Below are 17,106 nucleotides of genomic sequence, written 5' to 3' on the forward strand. Positions count from 1 at the left end.
TTTCTGTTTACCATTTGTGATTTTGCGAGTGAAGCAGGATGTACAAAATGCATTCTTTCTGGACTATCTCTTGGAAAGAGCTTAGAGCACTTAATAAGCAAACAGCAGCACAGACTGTTTCAGATAATGCCCTGGGAATGCAACAGGACTTGAATTTGTCCAAATAAGAGAATTTAGGGCTGTAACTGCCATGATTAAAATTATTCTCGTGCTCCAGCCTGCATGCAGATCTCCTTGATTCAGTGTGGTCTTTTGGAAATTGGACATTGGCTCCGGAAAAGATGGTGCTCCCTAGAAGTTGGGAGACCTGGGAAATGGAAACCAGTAAAATGTGCTGGAAATGTCAGATTAAATAGGAACTGAGCATCTTAAGAATATGATTGTAGAGTCAGCAGAAGTGGTGTTTGAAAATATTCAATTGCCATTTAGCTTGGAGAAGTCCATGCCCTTTGGAAAGGCGTGGATTGTGTGTGGTGTGGTGTGGTGTGTGTGTGTGTGTGTGTGTTTGTGGAAAGGCGTGGATTGGGTGTGGTGTGGTGTGTGTGTGTGTGTGTGTGTGTGTTTCGAGGGAGCTCTTAGTAACTCAGTTTACTGTGAGCTAGTTGGATTCTCTGACAATTCCAGGACTTGTTCCCCCAATTTAGACTCTACCCGCTTGGTTGTGTGTACCCTTGGTGGAACAGATCGCAGCTGCCCTGTTGTGGAAGATGAATGTGAGATTTGGATGGGAACTAGAAGGGGGTTAAAGAGTCCACTGTAGGGAACTGCCTGGACCATGGGAAGAGGAAGACCCGCAGGTGCCTACCTGCCTGTCCTCCCCGACCTGAGCTGGTCTCGCTGGCAGGACTGAACGCTTCTTCTCTCTCCCAGGCGACCGCCATGTCCGTGGACTGCGTGGGGCAGCATGCAGTGCTTTCCGGGTAAGTGAGCTGGCGGAGTTCATCTGCCACGGTTTCCGGGAGTAAGTTGCAAATCCAGAGGCTTCTGGGCAATTGGAGAGTGCTTCTTTAATGTAAGGATTAGTCATTGGGTGTAGTTCCACTCTCCTAGTGACCTCAGAGGTCCTCACGGGGATTATTTGCATCTCTGCCCTAATAGGTGAGCAATAAAATTGCTTTGAGATGTTAGTTCGTCACTGGCAGTGTGGTCTTGAAATCACCATTTTCTGTTTAATGCGTGAACTCTTCGGAAAGATGCTCTCTGGTACAGTCTAACAGGTAGTTGGGTCCTAGGTTTGAGAGGATCTGGGTTCCATTGATTATGAGCCCCCCGATGTTTATTCAGTTGGCCTCCTTGGACTTCGGTTTCCTCATAAAGGAAATGGATTTCATCATGAAGAAATTGAATTACATAATCTCTGTAGTGTCTTCTGTTTCAAAATTAAGATTCTGGCAAAGGAAGTCCATCCCTGCGTTTGCCAGTCACCCCAACTTTGTTCCGGTGTGATAGCATTTAATGGTCAGGGACCCCTTTCCCTTTCATGCTGCTCTAGATTGCTACCTCTCAAATTCAGCTATATTTTCATTAACTTTGTGGTTTGTGGACCCATTTATAAAATGAAGTTGCTTTCTATTTATTAATTTTGAAGTCATGTTTTAATTTACTTTTAAATAAGACGGTTGCAAACATTAAGTAACTCAAAAGGACGTATCGTAGAGAGTAAGTTTCCCTTTTCCCTCTGATCCCCTCAGATACCACTGTCTTGTACCACACTAGATGCACAGATGAAGAACATTTGCTATGTCTCTTTATCCCGTCCCTCAATCACTGTTTAAAAAAAGAGCTGTATTGAGATATAATTTACATACCCATACAGTTCACCCATTTCAGTGTACAATTCAGTGGTTTTGGTGTATATTATTAATTTCTGAATCAGTTATTTTAAATTTTTTATTAAAAATTTATTTTTTGTTTTTTGGCTGTGCCATGCAGCATGTGGGATCTTAGTTTCCTGACCAGGGATTGAACCTGCACCTCCAGCTTTGGAAGCACGGAGTCTTAACCACTGGACTACTAGAGTAGTTGCTCCTAATCAGTTTTTAAACCTCTTTTTTTTTTAATGCCTAGCCATGAAATTTAAAGACGCTTACTCCTTGGAAGGAAAGTTATGACCAACCTTGATAGTATATTAAAAAGCAGAGACATTACTTTGCCAACGAAGGTCCGTCTAGTCAAGGCTATGGTTTTTCCTGTGGTCATGTATGGATGTGAGAGTTGGACTGTGAAGAAAGCTGATCGCCGAAGAATTGATGCTTTTGAACTGTGGTGTTGGAGAAGACTCTTGAGAGTCCCTTGTACTGCAAGGAGATCCAACCAGTCCATTCTAAAGGAGATCAAGCCTGGGTGTTCATTGGAAGGACTGATGCTAAAGCTGAAACTCCAGTACTTTGGCCACCTCATGCGACGAGTTGACTCACTGGAAAAGACTCTGATGCTGGGAAAGGTTGGGGGTGGGAGGAGAAGGGGACGACAGAGAATGAGATGGCTGGATGGCATCACCGACTCTGTGGACATGAGTTTGAGTGAGCTCCAGGAGTTGGTGATGGACAGGGAGGCCTGGCGTGCTGTGATTCATGGGGTCACAAAGAGTCGGACACGACTGAGCGACTGAACTGAACTGATACATGTTTAAAAAGTCAAGTAGCATTATAAAGCTTATATTGTCAGCAGAATTCCACTTCACCCTTTCCCTACCCCAGTCTCTCTCCCCAGAGGCAACTACTTGAGACTTTTTCTTTATTTGAAAAATAATTTATTTGACACTGTATTGATAATATATGAATGTCTGTTTCAACCTAATTTTTAAAATAGCCAAACATTTGAATAGACATTTCATGAAAGAAAAAGTATCAATGGCCAACAAGTACATAAAGATGATGAATATCTCTAGTCACTGGGAATAATAAGATCGCACTATACATCCACTGGAATGTCTAAGATTTGAAAGTCTGAAAATGTCAAATGCTGGCAAGCGCATTGAGAAAGTGGAGTGTCAATGTCCCCTACTATTATTGTTTTACTGTTTATCTCTCTTTTTATGTCTGTTAATATCTCCTTTATGTATTTAGGTGCTCCTGTATTCAGTGCATATATACCTAACAATTGTTATACCTTCTTGTTGGGTTGGTCCCTTTACCACTGAATAATGTCCTTCTCTGTCCACTTGAGACTCTTTTTAGCTATTGTCTTTTTTGGATTGCCTCCAGTTTTCCAAGTGGTATACTACATATTGGAGAAGGAGATGGCAACCCACTCCCGTATTCTTGCGTTGAGAATTCCATATACAGAGGAGCCTGGCGAGTTACAGTCCATGGGATCACAAAGAATTGGACATAATTAAGCGACTAATACACACATACTCCATATACTGCTGTATCTTGATTTATCCATCATAAATATGCAAATTGACTTCTTACAATGGAAGATGAGTATTGAGCATTTTTATTTGGTCTGTGAGTCCCTTTTATAAACACCTGGTTTTCCCCCTCCTGCTGGTATAGTCATATAACCATTGTTGTGTTGAATCGTATTGAGAGTTTATTTGTTTATTTTTTTGGCCACACCGTACAGCATGTGAGATCTTAGTTCCCCAACCAGGGATTCGAACCCCTGTCCCTTGCATGGGAAGTGGACCACTGGACCACAAGCGAAGTCCTGCGTTCTTGGAGTTTTCGTCAACTTTAACTTCCAACCCTTCTATCAGATTTAGAAATCTCAGCTGTTATTTTAATCTCTCGGAGCTCTTGCTCTCTGTTCCTTACCTTGTCTTCATGTCTCTGAGACTATTAAGGGTAGGCTTTCTTCTTTCCTCTGTGCTGCCCGCTTCCTTTTTTTATCCTTTTGGTGGTTTTGGTCTCTGTCTTTCCAGTTTCCTGCCGTGACTGATGCTCATGGGCTCTGCGTTAATCTTAAAGAGTAAGTGCAGTCTCCGGTTACTGTGTGATGGTGGAGTTCACTAGGGAAAGCAGTCGGAAACCTGGCCCTTTTGTTGGAGTGTGCCGAGGTGTCTGGAAGTTCTTGGTTCACATACTGTTGAAGCCTAGCTTGAAGGGCTTTGAGCATTACCTTGCTAGCATGTGAGAAGAGTACAATTGTGCGGTAGTTTGAGCATTCTTTGGCATTGCCCTTCTTTGGGATTGGAATGAAAAGTGACCTTTTCCAGTCCTGTGGCCACTGCTGAGTTTTCTAAATTTGCTGGCACATTGAGTGCAGCACTTTCCGAGCATCATCTTTAAGGATTTTAAATAGCTCAGCTGGACATCATCTTCAGGGCTTTGTTTTTGTTTTTTGTTTGTTTGCTTTTGTTCTTTCTTGGGCTGGTCATTTCCTCCTGAGAAGAATCCTGCTGACACCATCCCTGTCTGGAGACTGAAAGCCATGCTTGGTGAGTGCTGCACAGGGGAGGAGGCCTGAGGGTCCCACCCCCGCTTCCTGCCCTGTTCTGGGCGCAGCACCTCACACCCACCCCTCCTGTCCCAGCCCCGGCTCCTCTGAAGTAGTTTATCTCCCCTTCCATACCCTGCCAGCCTGGATTCTGCAGTGTGAATCACCTCGCCCTGCAGGCCCTTGGGTGCTGGCTGCTTTTCCTCTAGATCAGTTACCATTGTGCTGCCCACTTTCCATCTTTTCCTCTCTCATTTTTTGTGTCTTTGTGGATTTCTGTCTTTTATATTTTCACCCTTATTCTAGTGGATCTTCAGTGTGGGAATGAAGGCAACCAGTATGTTCAGTCAGGCATGTTTATCCGGAGGTACCCACCTTCTGCCAGTCTGCATTTTCCCTGGGTTCTCCTGTTGATACCCGCGTCATTTATATAGTGTCGGGCCTTTGCCCTGTTTTCGTTCTAATGAGAAGATGCTGGCCTGCCTGCCATACGATCAGGTGATTCCTTAGGAAGAGGTCAGAGGTTCTAGGCCTTTGTTCTGCACCAGCTTTCTCAGAAGCCCCACAGACTCTCTGGATTTGTGTCTTAACCTGTGCTTTCCTTCTCTCTTAACCTAGTGCTCCTGGGGCTTCTGCTCGAGTTCGATCTGCCAGATCGAATTCCTGTCTCTTCTGAGCAGTCACAGCTCCTCTCTGTCTTCGTTGTCTAGCCCACCTGTCCTTGCTGATACCTGGGCGCTCAGAGCACTCCCCAGCAAAGAGCTGCTGATGGCTGCTGAGAGGTTGATCCACCCACCAAGGATTTTTTCCTTAGAAGGAAAATAGGCGAACAAAGGACCTCCCCGTTTTCAGAGCCTTCTTTTTGATTGGCACCATGAACGTTATTGGCACTTAATATGATTATTGTTTTCATCATCATTATTTTTTGGTTGCTCTTCCCCTTCCAATAGTGTTAATTTGGTTCCTATCACCAGGTCGTCACCTTGCATGGGACTCTGAGGTTTTCTACAGAATGTTTGGCTAAGTGATAAGCGATGTGTTTGGTTTTACCCACACTTACTGAATGCAAAGCACTGGCTAACGACGAGGGAATACAAAAATATTCAAGAGGTGGTCCATGCCTCAAAACGTTCAGCTGCTTTGGGACAAGAGCCTTTACAAGAGCAGTTCTGCTGTGGAGATAGGTGCTGTGGTCGAAATGCAGACTGTGTAGGGGGTCTTGTGGAATCAGCTATGATCCTAGCTGGGGGAATGGGAAAGCCTGAGGAGCTGAATCTGGTGGAGGAGGTCAGGATTCCGGGGACACAGGAGGGAGGGCCATCTCTAGAGGCAGACCTTGCAGGGGTACAGCAGCCACAAGTTACTCTGGTCACTTGTATGCCTTTCAGAGTCAATAAACATCATGTGCATCTGGGGATGTTTTTTTTGCACACTGTATGTCATTCCAAATGTGCTTTTCTATCTTCATGCAAATGCTGTTCTGTTGTTAAAATGTTGATGTTGTTTTCCTAGCCGCCGATTCCTATACATCGTCAATCTAGATGCCCCCTTCGAAGGTCACCGGAAGATCTCACGCCAGAGCAAGTGGGACATTGGAGCTGTGCAGTGGAATCCCCATGACAGCTTCGCGCACTATTTTGCAGCCTCGGTGAGCTCATTTAATGTGTACTGGAAAAGGCTTTTAAATGTGAGATCTGGGCTGGTAGGTCTGTGTTCTATGTAGAGAAGAGAATGCAATCATCCTTTCTCAAATGGGAAAGAGGTGTGCATGCTTCTTAAAGGGAGATGGAAGCAAATTACAGATTTAAGTTATATATGAAAAGAATCTGGGGGCCCATCAGTATTTCTAAGGATTGAATCCAGATTTGGAAGGGGAAACAGGTAGATACCTCCATGTATGTTTATGATAAGAACCCATTTTCACTTCAGGAGTATAACTAGCCAGGAACTCAGGAAGACCTTCTAAGGAGGGACCTGGTGAACTGGTCTCAGGGGGATTGTTGTTGCTTTCAGAGTGATCAGAAGATTCCAGGCACCTTTCCACTCAAAGGAAGGGATCCTTTTCTTGACTAGGATTCGTTAGATTTGTTTAACCCCCTGAAATTTTATGTACCTATTTATATGTGAATTCTTCCAGGGAAAAGATGCATACAAATTATTAGATTTTCCAAGGGATTTCATACTCAAAAATAGACCTGGGCTTAGATCATTTCTAGTATCCCTGGCCAGATTTTTTATCAGGATTTGTTCTCCTAGGACAATTAGAGATCTAAACCTCTGGCTTCTTTTGCACTGGGCAGGGAGGGCAGTATTTGAAGGAGTCTTCATCCTCCAGGGAATGTGACGTCTGGGTCTGTTCTTATCAGGAATGACAGTCTGTGAGAGGAAAGCATTTTATAAAAGAAAGAAGAGCAGTGTTTTCAGCTTTAGAAGGAACAAAAAGCTGCTTTTCCCTGTCGTTTCCAAAATAGAATCTGACTGTCTGCCTTTAACGAGGGACAGTGACTAGATTGGCACTGGTTCCAGGGACTGTTGAAGGGTCAGGCCGGATCATTCTTCGTGGCGGGGTCTGTCCTGGGCTTTGCAGGAAACCAGGAGCACCCCTGGCCCCTCCCCTACTAGATCTCAGTAGCATCCCCCCAACCCCATCGCGACAACCACAAATGTCTCTGGACATTGTCAGGTGTCCCCTGGGAAGCAAAATCTCTCCTGATTGGGAACCACAGATTTAGGCTGAGGCCTTAGTACTCAACCCAAGTGGACTAACACTGCTTGTGTTTAGGGGGGGCAAGACAGAGCCTTGTTGATTTTTTTCAGTCATTTATAGTGAACAGTTCAGTGTCCTTTACTACATTCACTGTGTTATGTAATCGCCACCTCTATCTCATTCCCGAACATTTCTACTGCTCCACAGGAAACCCCACTACGATTAAGCAGTTATTCCCTCCACCCACAGCCCCTGGTGACCTCTCTGTGTTCTGGCTCTGGATTTAGCTCTTCTTGACATTTTATATAAATGCCGTCAAACGATCCATGACCTTCTGTGTCTGGCTTCTTTGTCCCTGTTGTAGCATGTATCGGTACTTCTTTCCTTTTTATGGTTGAATAATATTCCTTCGTTTGTATACATCACATGTTTGTTCAGCCACCAGTGGACATTTGATCTGGCTATAAGGAGTAGTGTTGATAAGCACATGTGTGTACGTGCACTTTTTTGAGTACTCATTTTCTCTTCTTTTGGGTATGTTCCTAGGAATGATGGGAGGGCCACTTGGTAAGTCTGTGTTTGCTTTTTGTGGAACCATCAATCTGTTTTCTACAATCGCTGGACCATTTTGCAGTCCCGTCAGCACTGCACAAGGATTCCAGTTTCTCCAGAACCTCACCAAAATTTGTTATTTCCTGTTTTTGTTTTTGTAATTTAAAAATTCTAGTCCTGTTAGTAGGTGTCACACCAGTGGTACCTTACCGTGGTTTTAATTTGCATTTCCCTCATGACTAATGATGTTGAACATATTTTTGTGTGTTGGTTGGCCATTTTCATGTCATGTTTTGGAGATTTGTCTATTCACTTCCTTTGCCTGTTTTTGAATTGGGTTATTTGTCTTTTTTTTACTATTTAGTTGTAAGACTCTAGACCCTTATCAGTGATTGGATATGCAGGATCTCCAGTTCTGTAGATTATCTTTTTAATTCCTTGATAATGTTGTTTGTGACATTTCATTTTGATGAAATTCAGTTTTACTCATTTTTTTTTCTTTCCTTCATTGGTCTTGGTTGGAAGGCAGACAGGTACAGGAGAAAGTGCTTTGGAGTTAGGAAATCTGGTCAGCTCCCAGTTTTAATGCTCACTGTTTTTTCTTGAGCACCCACCCAGCTTTTGGAGTCTTAGTTGCCTCATCTGGGATGTGGGTGATGACATCTAGTGTGCAGTGTGATAGGAAAAAGCAGAGGGTAGGTTTCTTAAAGTTCCTGTTTCATAAACTGGCCCTAATAGACCCTGGAAATGGCAGGGAATGTTATTATAAGATCAGGAAGGCCTTTCTTTTCACTCCTGTTCCCACTGGAAGCATTCTAAATTCTAACCTTTTGACAAGAACCTTCAGTTCAGTTCAGTTCAGTCGCTCAGTCGTGTCCAACTCCTTGCGACCCCATGAATCACAGCACGCCAGGCCTCCCTGTCCATCACCAACTCCCGGAGTTCACTCAAACTTATGTCCATCGAGTCGGTGATGCCATCCAACCATCTCATTCTCTGTCGTCCCCTTCTCCTCCCGCCCCCAATCCTTCCCAGCATCAGACTCTTTTCCAGTGAGTCAACTCGTCGCATGAGGTGGGCAAAGTATTGGAGTTTCAGCTTTAGCATCAGTCCTTCCAATGAACACCCAGGATTGATCTCCTTTAGAATGGACTTGTTGGATCTCCTTGCAGTCCAAGGGACTCTCAAGAGTCTTATCCAGCACCACAGTTCAAAAGCAAGAACCTTACCTATTTAGAATTGGAAACTGGCATTTCTGGGTAAAAATCTAAGAGCTCTGTACAAGTGTCTCTGAGCTAAAATGAAAACCAGTCTTCAGAAATGATTAGATTACTAATAGTACTAATAGTAGTTACTGTATTAGTAATCTTTATCGACTGTCAGTGTGTTTCATGAACTCATGATACTTGGGGAGCGTTTGCTGGCCTGTTGGTTCTTCAAGTGAAATGTAGTTTGATGGAAGCTTTTTCTTTTCTTCCTTTTTTTATTGTAGTTGTGGTTCCTTCTGATCCGTTTGCCCTGTGTCTTTCTGCTTAACGTTAAAGCGGTTCACGTGTCAAGGAGTTTTGAATAATTTTGCCTTCTAGGACACCCTTTCGGTGGTGGTTCTGTTTTCTTTCTTATGCAGGCATTTTTTCAGAGTGCGATAGGTGGCCTCCAGGTGTTTGACGGCAGGAAGGATGAGCTGAGAACGCAGAGTGTGACAGCGACTGGGGAGATGGGCGTGTGACCTTCAGAGTGGGGGGTGGTTCCTCTGACAGTGGAGGAGGGCTCCGTGACCCGTAGCTCTGGTGCTCAGGAGCGAATCTGTAGCTTCGGTTCAGCTGTGACGTTTAAGATGGCGTTCCCCTTGTTTCTTTGCAGAGCAACCAAAGGGTCGACCTTTATAAGTGGAAAGATGGCAGTGGGGAGGTCGGCACGACCTTACAAGGCCACACTCGCGTTATCAGGTAGGCATCGCCCTCCGCTCCGGGCCTCTGTTGTTTGGTCCCATCCTGGGGGAGATGAAGCAAAGACACCATCCCGCTCCGGGCTTGACCCTCTGGGTTTGCGTTGACCCTGGGTGTCTGCTGGGTCCTTAGCAGTCCTGAAGTGATGGCTTTCGTGGCGAGGAACAGCTGGAATTTGGGAACCCGCATCCCTGTAGCTATTAACCCCGATCCCCGGAGATACCCAGATGGGTACAGCCTGCTCCTTTGCTGCAGGAGGAGAGGCAGCTACACCTGAGGAACTCCCCGGGGCTCCCGGTCAGCGGTCCCCAGGCGCACGGAGACCTCGGGGCCCAGCCCTCAGCTCTGTGTCCAGCTGCTGTGGGCACCTCGTGGAGCTCCTGCCTCACAGTCCGTTACCCTCTCTCTGAGGGCCTTCCAGCTGGCTTCTGGGATTTCCTGGGGTCACTGTCTCTGGGTGGGGACATTTTGTTGCGGGAAGCAGCGGCTGGAAGCGGTGAAGGTGACGTGGGAGGTGGTGGGGAAGGCCGGACCCCTGGCTGTGTTAATTCTGTGTGTAGTAAGTGCCTTTTGAGGAGGGACGACGTTGGTAGGGAGCGCCAGAGGCCTCTTGCCCTCCTTGGAAGCTGTGTGGCAACATGGCACTTTGCCACTGCTTTGAAGATGTTGGGTTTACTCAGGGTACCTGTGGTTAAGTCTGACTTAAAAAGCAGTAAGTCAAAAATTCTATGTTTTTTGTTCCCTTTGTTTTGTCTTACGCGCACACACGTGTGTCTGTGTGCATTTGTGTGTGTGCGTGTTTTAAGTTGAAGTGCTCCGTTTCTTTTGGGGGAGCAGGTGGTAACCAGGGAAAGAACTGAAAGCTCCCTTCAGAGCTCAATTAAGGCTTCTTTCCTGAGGAACTTGGGAGACACCCAGCCTAAACTGTGTTCAGGGGCCCCTTCAGGGTGACTTTTTGAAGCCACCAGAAGTGAAATCTGGTCGTGCTCTGGAACTTCACTCAATGCTTTCTCGTCATTGCTGTCTCTTCCTTGTGTTTCCAGTGACTTGGACTGGGCAGTGTTTGAGCCTGATCTCCTGGTCACCAGCTCTGTGGACACCTACATCTACATTTGGGACATCAAGTAAGAATAGTGAAAGGGCATAACCGCTCAGCTGCTACAGGACCTTGGTTCCCCCTCACTGCAGACCCTGAGACAGGGAGACCCTGCAGGTGCCTTGTTTAGGAGGGGACAGAACTGCTAGTGGGGGCGGGGGGGAGAGACAGGCTCAGGAAGGTGAGCGAGAGGCCGCGTCGTCCTCCTGGGGACCTCTGCGAGTCGGTGGAGCCTAGTCCTCCGGGGGAACTGGGTGCCAGCACCCCACTCCATCCTCAGAGGTGACCCACCCAGGGCCTGAAGAAGTGGGCTGCTGTCTGCTGTCGGTCCCTGGTTGAAGGCTGTCCACAGGGGTCTGGTTCCCTGGCAGTTCAGGCCCATCACAGAGGTTTGCAAAACGGGCTCCAGCAGCCCGGGAAAGTCCAATTGGCAAAGAAACCCAGGTTCTGGCAACAGGAAGGCAGGCTGGAGTTTGCTGAAGTGGCAGGTGACCGCGGGGGCATCTCGCTGGGCACACATGGGTCTGCAGCGGGCAGTGCCCCCAGACAGCTGCTCAGCTCTTGGTGCCGCTCTACCACCCCCTGGAAAGGGGTCCAGGAGCCAGCACGTAGGCCAGGTCTCCATGGAGCTAAGCGTGGAGGAGCGCCCAGCCTCGGAGTCTGTGCATTCTGAGTTCTTAGTACATGGCTGTTCCACTTTCTCTTTGTAGAGCAGGTTCCCTTCCTCGTAACCCCCAGCTAGGGGCTGCGTGGCCTGCGGAGTTTCTAGGACAGGACACCCTCTCCCCCACCACTGTTCCAAATGACAGTGATTTTGTGCCACTTTACACTGAAAGGTGAACTGCAGGCAAAGGACAGGCCCGGTGTTGAGGTTTGCTGGAGCAGACAGGCCAGCGGAAGGGATGCTCAGGGAGTAAAGGTGCGCACAGGGAACTTCACCAGTGTGCTGTGCAGGTCTGCACCTCCGAGGTGATGGGTCTAAAGGCAGCGCCAGAGGGAGAAGGAGCAGAAAATCCAGGGGAAGTGGACCAAGAGGGGCTCTTAGCAAACAAGCAGTCCCCTGGGAGCTCTGGGGCAAGGATCACTTGTTTATATGGAACAGTCGTTTTCATAATTTAAAGATGGAAAGACACTGAACTGATTTGCCTTCTCAATAAGCCAGGAGTGCAACTTTGCCTTGTCTGGTCCTCCCAGCCCTACGCGGCTGCCCACTGACCATTTGCAATGAACCATTGACCATTTGAGTCTCCCACTGTATCCAGGAATAGTTTGTGTTTTTTTTTTAACTGTAGTAAAAAGCCACAAAATGAAATTTACTATCTTAATCGTTTTTAACTGTGCAGATGAGCTGTGTCAAGTATATTCACATTGTTGTGCAATGGCAATGAAGCTCCAGAACTTTTTCATCCTGCAAAACTGAAACTCTGTACCCATTAAACACCACCCCCTACTCCCCACCCCCAGTTCCTACTCCTTTCAGCCCCTGGCAGCTACCACTGTACTTGCTGTGAATTTGACTATTCCAGGTACCATGTGTAAGTGGAATCATACAGTGTCCATCCTTTTGTGACTGACTTCTTTCACTTAATATAATATTCTCAAGGTGCAGCCGTGTGGTAGCATGTGACAGGATTTTCTTACTTGGTTTGTTCCTGCATCCCTTAGTGCAGCATGTGGGATCTTAGTTCCCTGACCAGGGACCGAACCCACACCCCCTGCATTGGAAGGCAGAGTCTCAACCACTGGACCATTGGAGAAGCTCCCCCCTTTCCTTCCTTTTTAAGGCCTGTGACGATCCATTGTCTGTATAGACCATAGTTGGTTTATGTGTTCAGCAGTGGACACTTGAGTGGCTTCCACCTCTGGGCTGTTGGGGACATCCAGAGTGGTTTTTCACGCCACCCTGGCTGTGCTGTTGGAAGGTTCTTGCATAGTTGCGTCTCTACAAGTGTCCCCTTGTTCCATAGGAGAAATGACCCAGGAAGGGGCCTTTTGGCTCCCTGCATGTTCACTTTAGTCACTTAGTCCGCACTATTGAATACTATAATTTGTTCTCTGTGGAGACAGCTATGTGATTTGAAGTTCAGATTCTGCCTCAGTTGAAGAGGTTGAGAAAGTTCATCTCCCTGGAGGGAGACAGGATTCTCTTTACGCCACTTATTAAGGTCCTCACATTCCCAGTGAAGCCCCAGCACCCGCTGAAAGGAACGTGAAGAAACGCAAGCAGAGGGAGAGAGGCCCCAGGCGGGTGGTGGCGGGTGGATGGCTGTTTGACTTCTGACTCTCACGTTTCAGAGACACACGGAAGCCCACTGTCGCGCTGTCTGCTGTAGGTGAGTGACTGCCCACCTCCCTCCCCGGCAGCCTTCATTCACCTCCTCCCACCGCTCCGCTTGCACCAACCCGGCTCCCTCCTACCCATGCCCTGTGCCCTGAGCTCAGTCCAAGCTGCATGGACCTTGACCCTGTAGAATGTGGTCAGGAGCTTATGTCAGAGTTCAAGGGTAGGAGCCACATTGCTTTTCAAACTTTTTATTGTGGAAACTTTCAAAAGTGTGTGAAACAAGAAGAGAATGAATTGCCTTGTGTTTGTCATCCAGCTTGAACAACTGTCAGTGTACAGTCTTCTGTCATCTTTTACCTCCACCCCCATCCCCTTTGGGATTATTTTTGAAGCAAATCCCAGGTGTCATATCATTTCATCAACAAATATTTCAGTAAGTGTTTTTTACAAGAGGACCCCTTTAAAAAAACACATAGCCACAATACCATTAGCATACCTAAAAATATTAACAATAGTTCTTTAACATCCTCAAATATTTAAGCAGTATGCAGATTTTCTCAGTAGTTTCAGTAGATGTTTGGTTTTTTTGTTCTTTTACAAAATTTTTGAATCAGAATCCAAATAAAACTGCTGTTGGTAAAGTGGTTGATATATTTCCCATCTCTTTCAGTTGGTAGGTTTCTTCTCCCTTCCCCTTTTTTGGTTTGTTTTTCCTTTCCTGCAGTTTCTTTATGGAGGAAACCAGGTAGTTTGTCCTGTGGTTTCTGCACGGTCTAGGTTGTGTCCTGACGGTATCATTTAATATGGACACACTGAAACTTTGAAGTTGCCTTCTGGTCTGCCTGTTTCCGTCACCCTTTTGGAGTTGACTGCTCTTGCATTTCTGCACTGGGCTTGTTACAGAAGGTTCTCTCCCCTTCCAGTTCAACCACTGAGAGTTGAACTTGGGCATAGAAATGTTTTACCTTTCCCCCTATGATGAAGCCCAGTTATCAGGCTTCTATTTTGACATCCTTGATCAAAACAGATCATATTATCTGTCTCTTAAATCCTCCTTATTTTGAATCTTCTTGGGTCATTTCAATTTACATTTGATATTTGCTCCAAAATGATTGCATGATTCTTTTTTTTTTCTCCTGCATCCCTGCATCTCATCATTTGAAGGCATTAAACATCACAAATGGATTAAGCAGTTGGTTTGTTTGCTTTGTGAGGTTAGGGACCACGTTGTTCAGGGCTGCAGACCAGGGTCAACCTAAGTGCCTGCTCCGAGGAGGTGCTCTGTGAGGGTTTGTTCCATAGATGTAGGACTGAAGTGCTGGTGCCTCTGTGCTTAACAGTTTAATTGATCTGGCCCCGCCCCCATGCATACACTTCTGATCTGAGGCGTATAATGACCTGCAGATGTGGTCGCAGAGGACATCCAGCTGAAAGAAAGTACCAGGGGTCTGTGAATGTTCAGTCACCCATCCCTGAATTCGTTAGTTCTCCTGACAGGTTTCTAAGTTAATTGGATTGTAGAGGACCGCTAAAAAGGAAGGTTATTCTAATTGCTTTCTTTTCTAAGTCCTTCTTAAGAAGCAGAGGTAGGAGACGTCTTTACTTTTTGTACCTCAGTGAGATTTCTCAGTGGTGGCAGAGCTGCCCTAGGGGGAAGAGGCAAATGCCAAGCCTTTGGACCTTTACATAAAGGCGCTCTGGCTAACATTTCCTGAAAGGTGGAGCCAGAGGCTGCTGTTCCCCAGAGTCTGTGGTCCCCATCTCTCTGTGAGTGAATTGTTTCTACCATGGGGCAGGAAGTCAGTAAGAGCACATCTGTGTGTCCTCCAGAACGTCCTCTGATTCTGAGAATTCTGGGGCCTTCATTTGATCTTGATGTCATGATCCTACAGGTTGAATTAGGAGGTTCCCAGAATCCTTTGGGAGGCTTCATGTTCTGATAGACCACCTACTGGGAAAGGTATATTTTCTTGAAACTTGTTTATATTTTTTTTCTTTTTAAAAATTTTCTTCTTTCTTTTCTTCCAGTTTTTTTTTTAAGTAATTTATTTTTTATTGGAAGCAAATTATTTTACAATATTATATTGGTTGGTTTTGCCATATATTGACATGAATTCGCCCCGGGTTTACATAATGAATGTTCATGAAATTATTGTGATCATTATTTGGTAAGCCAAATCATTATGCTGGACACCTTAAATTTATACACTGCTGTGTGTCAACTATATACACAGTTTATAAATTTAAGGTGTCCAGCATAATGATTTGGCTTACCAAATAATGATCACAATAATTTCATGAACATTCATTATCTCATGTAGGCACAACATTAAAGGAAAGGAAAAATTTTTTTCCTTGTGTCTTCGAACTCTTCGGTAACTCTGTCACACAGAAATGGAGCAGTCTTTTCTTACACTTCCTCCTCTAGCTGATATACTTTCTTGCAAAGAAACTGGGTCTCCTGAGTAATATACCACCTTCTTCCAATTTCAGGGGTGTCCACCATTCATTCTTAGGTGACTTAAGTTTCCTTGTGTCTCAGGGAAAAAACACAACAAACAAAGAAGCAAACCAACAAATACTCTCACCAAAGCCAAGCAAGGCTAAAGTCTGGGCCTTACTCTGTTTCCTGTTGGGTACCAAGCCCTTGTTTTCTCTCTCATCCTTTCCAGATTCTTGGGTCAGGTTGCCCTCTAAAGCCCTGGATCCACTGTGGTGTCCCCAAGTGATAAACACCCACCCGAAGAGAGAGGGTGTCAAAGCAGAAATGTCATGTGTTGTCTGAGCAACAACAAGAAGAGGTGGAAAGAGAGTCACCATGTTGTTCTGGTTTAATGTAATTAACGTAATTATTTTAAGAGTCAGCTAGAAGTGCTGCTATGTCCCAGTTTTCCACCTGTCTCAGCCTCTTCTGGCATCTTCCAGTTCCAGTACACCCCCTCGCTTAAGTAGCTCTTTTGTCATTATTGTTCCCTCCGTGTATTGGCAAAGGACTGAGTTTCTGTCCCCACGCAGGGCCACGTGTAATTGCTGATGGGGAGACTGGGAAGGGGTGGGGAGCCCGTAACTTTCTGAGGGCAGAATTGGGTAACACTGGGGCTCAGTCTTCAGCTGAGCTTCAGCTGGAGGCTGTGTTTTTCCAAGACTATCCCTCCTCCCAAAACAAAAACAGAGTGGGAAGGTGCAGGCTTTGATCTGAGGCTTTTGTGATCGCAAGCTTGGTGTCGGAGAGGATGAAGGGCGGTCTGTGTGATGAGTCAGTTACCATCCAGCAAAGCTGGGCTGAACTGCTTAAGCAGCTACATTTTCTGGGCTTCCCTGGTGGCTCAGTGGTAAAGAATCTGCCTGCCAACCCAGGAGACACAGGATTGATCCCTGCTCTGGGAAGATCCTGTATGTCATGGAGCAACTAAGCCTTTGCACTGCAACTATTGAGCCTGTGCTCTAGGGACCAAGAGCCACAGCTTCTGAGGCCCTGTGCTACAACTACTGGAGCCTGGGCGTCCCAGCACCTGCGCTCTGCAGTAAGAGAAGCCACTGCCATGAGAAGCCCACGCAGCAACGGAGACCCAACCTTGTGCTAAGTCGCTTCAATTGTGTCTGACTCTCTTCAACCCTATAAGCCTCCAGGCTTTTCTGTCCATGGGATTCTCCAGGCAGGAAAATTGGAATGGGTTGCCATTTCCTCCTCCAGGGGATCTTCCTGACCCAGTGATTGAACTCACGTCTCTTAGGTCTCCTGCACTGGGAGGTGGGTTCTTTACCACTAGTGACACCTGGGAAGCCCCCAGCGTAGCCAAAAATAAAAATAAATAACATTTTAAAATGAATATATAAAAGGAAGTTTAAAAAAAAGAACTGCATTTCCCTATTGATTCTACTAAAAAAAGGAACTACATTTCCCTATTGATTCTACTCAGAGGTAGCCTGAAGTTTTTTTTTTCCGTTAGTGAGATTATTTCCTCAATTAGGTGACTGTGATCCTGTTCCCATGTGTTAATTCATTTAATTTTTTGGCTTCATTTTCTCTCTCATTGTGGAGTTGATGCAGACATAGATGCTTGAAGAGTGTTCTTACTCATGCGGAACTCATTATCCAGCTCCCCTGGATAAGCTCCACTCTGTTCTGAAGGCG

At 45.9% G+C, this 17,106-nt stretch overlaps 1 protein-coding gene across 3 annotated transcripts in view; it reads left to right on the top strand.

The window, feature by feature from the left end:
• WDR59 (WD repeat domain 59) overlaps positions 1–17,106 on the top strand; it is an 82,040-nt gene that overhangs the window by 12,263 nt on the left and 52,671 nt on the right. For 2 of the 3 annotated variants that reach the window (XM_055413134.2, XM_055413135.2), the window contains exons 2-6: positions 871–920; positions 5,896–6,031; positions 9,506–9,591; positions 10,635–10,715; positions 12,983–13,020. In XM_055413134.2, the coding sequence (XP_055269109.2) occupies positions 871–920; positions 5,896–6,031; positions 9,506–9,591; positions 10,635–10,715; positions 12,983–13,020 (391 nt within the window). The remainder of the gene's footprint in view (positions 1–870; positions 921–5,895; positions 6,032–9,505; positions 9,592–10,634; positions 10,716–12,982; positions 13,021–17,106) is intronic. The other variant, XM_055413136.2, reaches the window with a different exon arrangement.

Source organism: Moschus berezovskii, chromosome 22, assembly GCF_049115385.1.
Source record: "Moschus berezovskii isolate FMDL1 chromosome 22, NW_MosBer_1.0, whole genome shotgun sequence".
NCBI lineage: Eukaryota > Metazoa > Chordata > Mammalia > Artiodactyla > Moschidae > Moschus > Moschus berezovskii.